Below are 8,589 nucleotides of genomic sequence, written 5' to 3' on the forward strand. Positions count from 1 at the left end.
CCTTTACGTGTCATTCAAAAACATTTACGGGACATTTGCGACCCCCCACACACACAGAGGCAGGATGCCCTATTGGATTGCCGGGTTGCATGATAAACTTCTAGATGCATAATAAATTAGAGTATTGTTGTTTCAGAAGGGAGACTACTCTCCTCGACTCTCTTTGCTTCCGGTGGTGATGAAAGGTCTTAATTGACTTTACTTATGCGGCAGAATTGGATTGACCTGGCGAGAGTATACCTTCCAAACACATTTTAATGCTCGAATCAATAAGAGTGAAGAGAGAATATCATAATCTAACAAAAACTCAGGGTTTTTATATAATTGGTAAAGTGCATGTTATGTGAATAAATGACTACACCAGTATTTATAGGCAGGGCCGGTCCCGACATTTTGGAGGCCCTGGGTTAATAATAAAAATGGATCCCTAAATTTTTTTTTGGAGAAAGTTTAATAGGGACACTAAGCCAAAAAAAGGCCTTTTACAGCGCTTCGAACCTCTCGCCGCTATTAAATAGTATACAGCGGTACGAAGCGCTGTAAAAGATTGACTATTTACAGCGCTTTTTTAAGAAGAAACGCTGTAAAAAGTATTCGAATTTTTTTTTAGGCCCCTTCTTTTTTGGAGGCCCTGGGCTGTGGGCCTGCTTGCACAGGCCCAGGGCCGGCCCTGTTTATAGGCTCAAAGTCTATCATACTTGTCTCTGTAAGTCGTTAAAAAACCTCGTAGATGGTATTCCGCGAGAGCAAGGTTGCCCCTAGACGACCTTACTTGGGAAGAGATGTTCTTTAACTATGTCATCTAGTCCGACTGTACGATGCTTAGTTGAGAGACTTTAGTGTACGTGCTGAATGCTATTGGATCCACCTTTTAGACTAGTCCAAACAACTCTAGAGTAACAAATCAATAAGATTAGTAAATAATATCAAATCTTATGTATTCAAATGGTGTCTTATTGCCATGAGATGGAGATCTTAGTTGTCAAATAGTACTATCTCATTTTCTGTCTCATCAATGTTAATTGGAAATTATTTGTGATAAGTTATACATGTCGCACATATATATATATATATATTTAGATTGTTATGACATAACTTAATCTATCGATTGGGGCCAAAGATTAGATATTATTTGAGAACATCAATTCATCTTATTGATATGTCCTGGTAAAATAAAAAGGTTTAATAGCTCTTTTGGTCCTCACTTATCATGATTTTTCACTTTTGGTCCCTTTAGGAAAAAATTAGCAAAATTTGTCATTGACATTTACACACTTTTGCCGTTTTAGTCCAAATATGGATCATTTTTGCAAACAAATAAGCAATGTAAAGGATCAAAAGTGCTAATTTTTTTATTGGGGACCAAAAATGTAAAATCGTGATAAATGAGGGACGATAAGACCTATTAAGCCAAATAAAAATAATCCTTTCATAAAATAATTTCATTGCCCGATGCTAAACTTTTAAAGTTAAGTAGTTTTGTGCAATGGAAGGAGTACTTTAAACCTAGGGATGGCAATGGGTAGGGTCTGGGTAGGGTACTATAGTACCCATCCCCATACCCGCGTTTTCAAAAATTACCCGTACCCGTCCCCATACCCGCGTGGGTAGCAACTTGAATGCCCGTCCCCGTACCCTCTGGGTATCTATTTGCCCATACCCGTGCCCATTACCCGCAATTTAGCTAACCAAAATATATTTTTCACTATTTTTGTTAATAGAAAACAAAAATACAACTACAATTTAGATTTATAATATAGCCCTTAGTTGTAGGTTAATAACTTACAAATTTTAAAAATAAGTGGGAGTAAATTAGTGATGATTATGAATACCTTAAATACTAACCTACTTTTTTAAAAAAGAGTAAGTTTGAAAGGTATTGCTTAAGTTAATTTGTTATATATTACCAAATAATAATAATAATAATAATAATAATAATAATAATAATAATAATAATAATAATAATATGTGTGTGCGTGTATGGGGCGGGTTGGGTACTATAATACCCATGCCCGCACCCATACCCGCTACTTTTTGCGGGTAATTACCCATACCCAACCCCATACCCATCTAGCGGGTTTTTACCCTACCCATAATGGCTATTTTTTGCGGGTACCCTATGGGTCCTAGACCCATTGCCATCCCTATTTAAACCCCTAGCTATAATCTAGGTTTAGTTCTAATTAAATTTAAGAGCTAATTAAGTAGGTTAGGCTAACTTGCTTGTATTACACATTTACACAATGCTTGCTTTACAAGTTAATTAATTACAACCCTCTCGTCCACACCTTGTGCAGAATAAAGCTGCAGGAAAACCCTGTTTAAAGCAGAACAGTTTCTTATTACAGACAAAGTGTGATACTATAAACTAACAAGACCACGTGAAATGCATTAATGATCGAGCACTTTAACTTAAGATCGAGGTCCATGTGAACTACACTATATACATTTTTAGGCAATCATGGACCGTAATTTAGGTGGAGAAAAAGAAAAGGGTATGAAAATTAGCCATGACAAGTGCAGCAATTAGATAAAACTTACATGCCAAAGTGATAATACCGACTCTTAACCAACAAAATAATGTGAAGGTGTGTTGTTACATGTTCCTTAGTGATCATAAAGGCAAGGCAAAATAAAGGGGTGAATGGTCACTTTCGTCCCTATTGTTTCACGCGTCGGGCATTTTAGTCCCTATTCTATGGAAATGTCGCTCGTGGTCCCTAATGTTGCAAATCGTCAATCACGTTGGTCCTGGCCACTGCTCCCGTTAGTGAACGTTAACGGGAAGGGTGATTTGGCACGTTAAGTGCCCCAGTGGACTTGCCACGTGGATTTAAATGTTGGGGAAAACATAGAAGCTTCAATTTAGTCCCTGACCAAAATCCCCAAATCTGAAAAGCTTCAATCTCTCCATCATCTTCTTCCTCCTCATCATCTTACCCATAAATGATAAAAACTCTTTTTTTTCATCATCATTTCATTCATGAACCAGATCAGGGAAAAAAAATTAAAATCTTCATTATCAATTCATTCCACACCACCTTCATATTCACATCTGAAACCTTAGAACCAAAACCATAAACAAAATAACCCTAAAATCACTTTCTTTCCTAAATCCTCCACCGAAACCTTATTCTTCTTCTTCAATGGTAACCTTTGCATATCCGGCGGTGGCAAATAGGCATGGGTCTGAAGATGGAAGGTAGAGTGGCGTGGGAGTGGTGAGTTTGCAAGTTGAAGAGCTCTTGAACAGGTTTCTGAAGAAGGTCATGGGTTCCTCTCCTTCCTTCCCTCTTTTTGCTTCATGAGTTCCTCAGGTGGACGAAGATAGAAGATCTGAACAAGGTCATGGCTTGTCAAATCTGGATTTTGGGTTTGTGGGTTAGGGTGTTTTTTTTTCAATTTGGGGTTTTTTTTTTAAATTATAACTATCATTGTAATGGAAATAATGTGGATTTGGGCACCGCTAGCTGTAATTATCATTGTTATCGTTGTTTTGAATAATGGTTTTGTCTTTGCATCTCTGTTAAATTGAGGACATGAAATTTGTGTGGTGTGAGATGTGGGACATAGCTTCATGCTTCATCAGATCCGGAAGGTGATGAGCAGTGGAAATCATGAGAAGTTGTGAAAATTTATTCTTTGGGTTTTTAATTTGTTCCTTTGATGGAGGGGGAGGGGGAGATGAATGAGTTGATGATGAAGCATTTAATTTTTTTTGATGATTTGATTCATGAATGAGATGATGAAAAAAAAGGAGAGTTGTTATCATGTTCAATTATTTTTTCTGGGTATGATGAGGAGGAGGAAGAAGATGATAGAGAGATTGAAGCTTTTATGATTTGAAGATTTTGATCAGGGACTAAAATGAAGTTTTTAAGTTTTCCCAAAAATTTCCCTAATATTTAAATCCACGTGGCAAGTCCATTAGAGCACTTAACATGCCAAATCACCCTTCCTGTTAACGTTCACTAACGGGAGCCAAGCTATGGACTAAAATGATTGACGTTTTGCAACTTTAGGGACCACGAACGACATTTCCATAGAATAGGGACTAGAATGCCCGACGCCTGTAACTTTAGGGACGAAAGTGACCATTCACCCCAAAATAAAGCATTAGATTTGGCCTTATGTTACAAATAAACACGCCTTGTCATTTTCTATTGACCCACTTGTTCCTCACCTGCTGAGCAACCATACCAACAAAGAGTAGCGAACCAAATTAACATTATTGAGAACTTTAACATTAACTCGAAATATAACTAAATAAGTATTTATAATAGGAAAACATCCTTACCTCAAAGTTAGTTTTAGGTAGATTTGAGCGTAACTCAAATTTTAAGTAACATGCTAATTTATATAGGATCTAATGTATATATCAAATAAAAAATAAATATATCCGCTTCTGTTGTGGTCAACAAATGAATATATCCACTTTATTGGGAAGATCCCTTTTCATTCTTACTTTGTTTGGTTTTTTTAATTTTTGGGGCGAAACTTACTTTATTTGGTTGATTTTAATAATTGATACCACAGAATCATTCCACTGTTGGCCCCCCATATGTAGTACAGATTCACCAACCCAACAAATAGACATCCAACAAAAGAGTTTTGCATGTGGGTGGAGGTCAAAAAAAAAAAACTATCGACAGAAACAAACACCACGTGAAAAATGCAAGTCGCTATGATGAAAAAGAAAATGTTAGGTAGAAGCCTACACTCTCAGAATAACAAACAGAAGAGAAAAGAAAAAAGTAATTTATTTTGATATCTTAAGATGTGAGACATAAAGATGAAAATGATATATTATAAGTGTTTGTACAACTATGACAAAAGGAAACGGTAGTCATGAGACTAATTCACATCGTTATATTGTCAATGCACTACTAGGTTGTAAGGGACTTGCAATAAAGAGAATCAAACTCTCAACTATTTATTAAAGAGACTAAGTGCTAATCACTACATCAACCAACCTATTTGGTCACAAATTGTTTGCTACTGTAATTCAAACAAAACAGGCGCAGTACATTTCTTTTCTCAATACTTTGCCATTCAAATAGAAAGGGCTGTTATTTTTCTTGTCGATGATATAGAAAGGGCTTTTATTTTTTGTCAATGAATAGAAAAGGCTTTACATTACAAGTTTTGGTAAACTGCCTTTCATTGGACTGAATTTTAAAATTTAACCAGCCAGAAAGTACATGGGCCTATTATTCTAAGGCCTTAACGGCTGGTTGTTTTGACCAAAAACTCTAGAGCAGTTTTCAAGAGGATTTGTTTTTTTATAACTATACTAGTATTTTGCAAGTCTAAGGGGGACATAACTCCTTGAAAACTTGTTTTTTCGCAATTATACCCCCTGCAGTATTGCAACTACTAGGGGGGATATTGCTCTTTCAACAAAATTAGAGTTCTACTACCAGTTATAATAATCAACTGAGCACAATTACAATTACTAAAGTGTAAAATGCAAATGGAATATACAATGAAATGGAACAAACTACCAACCATCAAGCAAAGCATTGCACTAGTCTTAAATATGTTTAAATAAGGTCAAACCTTGAAAGCTATGCTGTGTGGCATTTTGTTTAGAATCAAAGAATATTTCTGACAAGGGCAGGAATAGTACTCACCATGAAATTGGAATAGAAGAAATTGAATTTTTTAATTTGTTTTTCTCGTAAAAAATAAAAACAGCATTTCAAGTTGATAGATGAAGGCACCATAGATGAACACGTTAATCAATTGGATTCAAGCATGTCCATTTTCCTTATTGAAACCATTCAAATCTGTCATCCTCCTTTGCCTAAAAAGACAAACTCATGAATGTTCCTGCCTATTGGCAATGATAGTGAAGTTCATGTCTTATTGTCCACAATTTTTGATCAAAAAGCCCAAACCCAATAAAAGCCTAGGAAACACGAGGCATGTTTTTAGAATCATAGAATAATTCTCACGAGGTCAGGAATAGTACACGCCATGAAATTGGAAAGAAAATAAAACTGAGTTTTTTGTTTTTGTTTTTTTCATAAAAAATAACAACAACATTTCAAGTTGATATATGAACACGTTAATTCCAATTCCAACACAATTGGCTTAGTTGGTTATATATGATGAAACAAATTTTTTCAAAAGGTTGTGTGTTTGATTGCACGCGAGAGTTGTGTCGGTGATCTATCTATAAGTACATGCGACATGTGATCCTAGTGATAAGTCATGACCCGTGATGGCGGTAACCGGAGCCGAATCGACCCAGACTTCTATTCATTGAATAAAAATGTACACATTTGTTGGATTCAGGCATGTTCAATTACATTTTTGAACATGTTAATCCAACATATGTTGGCTTAGTTGTTAAAGACTTAATGATGATACATCTCCTTTCAGGAGACCGTATATTCGAACACGTTAATGCCAACATATCTTCATTTTTAAATACCAACTCAGTTGGTTAGGAAGAAACACCTCCGCTCAGAAGATTGTGTGTTCGGTTTCTGCTTCTTATATGAGGATTATGTTGGTGGATAATCTACTAGTACCTGCATTATGTGATTTCAAAGACACGCCTTGACCCTTGAAGGTGACCGGAGCTGAATGTACACGTCAATTGGATTCAGGCATGCCCATTTTCATTTTTAAAACCATTCAAATCTGTCATCCTCCTTTGCCTAAAAAGACAAACTAAGGAATGTTCATGCCAATCGGCAATGACAATGAGAGGTTCATTCATGTCTTCTTCCCCAAATTTTTTTGATAAAAAAAAAGCCCAGGCCCAATTTCCACGTCAGTCATTATCATAGAAAAAGTCATTTACAAAAAGCGTGTAATAGAGAGAGAAGAAGAAACCACCGGCCACCACTGCAACTTCCACGTTTCCAACCTTATCCCTTTCTTCTTTCCTCATCTTTCCCCACACTATAAAACCAAACCCTCTTTCACCCTCGGAACCCTAAACTGTTCCAATAACACCGTTGAAGACTCTTTCAAATTCCCAAAATGGCAGCAACTTTGATTCCCCTCCGTTCCACCGGGATCCGAGCGTGCGCTGACTCCGGCCACCGCAAGCCCGAACCCGATCGCCGGAGAACCTCCTCCGCCAACTGGTGGACCCCGCTGTTTGGAATTTCTTCCGAACCGGACTACATTAACTCCAACAGCAAGGCACCGACCCTGCCGCAGGCCAAGGCGGAAGGCGATCCGGCGTTGAAGGCGGCGGCGAGGCCGCGGTTTGCCGGCGCGTTGACGGAGGAGAAGGCGAGGCAGCTCCGGATGATGACGACGGGGACTGAAACGTTTCATGACACGATGTATCATTCCGCCATCGCTTCACGACTCGCCTCCGAGTTCAAAGCCAACTCCGATCTGTGAACTCTCATCGCGTCGCATTTTATTGGATTTGTTTGTTGCAAAATGTTAGGTTTTTTTTTTTGTAAACGTTGATGCTAAGCAAAGCAATGTAAAATGGTTTAGCAAGTTATTAAGGTGATGAAAACTTGAAAATCATGATCTATATGTATGTAATTACTGATTTAGAGATTCTAATTAAACACTTTGGATTAGATCTGATTTGACGTGGATAAGTTGATAACAATTGGGATTAAGGGACGTTAATCATAATTAATTAATAAGTGGTTGCTTACTCTGTCACTCAGTTGCAGTACTGTAGTGGCCTAGTGGGTCCCGAATGCAGATAGGGTGGAGGGTGGATGTACTAATGGATAAGTAGCAACGGAAATGGAGAATTTGATAATGTGTAATGATTTATTATGAATTTGATGATGTGTATTAAGTTAGTGAGATCCTATAAACATTTATTAAGGAAAAGATGAACACAAACCATATGTCATAAGAGAATGCACACCCAGATATTTTAGGAGTTATGAACTGTTAAAGAATTTGTAAACTAAACTATTAAACTTAACATGCTGGGTAAAGTATCCAACCAGGAATATGCTGAGGATTTGGTTGTCCCTATCTGATTAGGATATGTAATGATAACGTGTATGAAATTAATGAATCTTGTCTTTGCGTCTACGGAGCATATGATAATGCTTGCCAAAAGAAGATGGATTACCGAATATACCTACGGAATGGATTTGTAAATTCAGCAAGTGGTTCATAAGTTTGATACTTTAATATGTCTGACATGGGAGGAAACAGTAGTCTTGTGCATTGTTCTTGTTTTCAGTCTTCGTAAATTAATACTTATAAGACCCGTTTAGTGGTCAAGATGTGATAAAAGCAGGATAAAATACAAAGTTCAAAGCCCACTCCGATCTGTGAACTCTCCTCTGTGTTGTAGCATCATCGCATCACATCGCATATCATTGGATTTGTTTGTTGCAAAAGGCAATTTAGAGGGTATGAAAGCCTGCGTTCAATGGAAAGATGAGTGAAGAAATATTGAAATGCAGATGAGGTGAAGGGGTTTTCTAATGTCCAGAATTAATCGCAGAGTGAGGTAGGGAGGTGGAGGTCAGGGGTAGTTGGTATGGTGGACAGAGAGTGGTTTCATGGAGGTGAGGAACGGAGACAAACACTAAATATGATGAGAAATTCTTGATGGACAAAAACTAATTCACCCTTGTT

General features: G+C 37.3%; 1 protein-coding gene across 1 annotated transcript; it reads left to right on the forward strand.

Moving 5' to 3' along the window:
- Positions 1 to 6,867: 6,867 nt before the first annotated feature.
- Positions 6,868 to 7,566, forward strand: LOC130715610 (uncharacterized). The gene has a single exon (XM_057565727.1). It carries the CDS (start codon positions 6,997 to 6,999, stop codon positions 7,366 to 7,368), a length of 372 nt encoding a protein of 123 aa, XP_057421710.1. The 5' UTR covers positions 6,868 to 6,996; the 3' UTR covers positions 7,369 to 7,566.
- Positions 7,567 to 8,589: the final 1,023 nt, after the last annotated feature.

The sequence above is a fragment of the Lotus japonicus genome, chromosome 4, assembly GCF_012489685.1.
Source record: "Lotus japonicus ecotype B-129 chromosome 4, LjGifu_v1.2".
Taxonomy (NCBI): Eukaryota; Viridiplantae; Streptophyta; class Magnoliopsida; order Fabales; family Fabaceae; genus Lotus; species Lotus japonicus.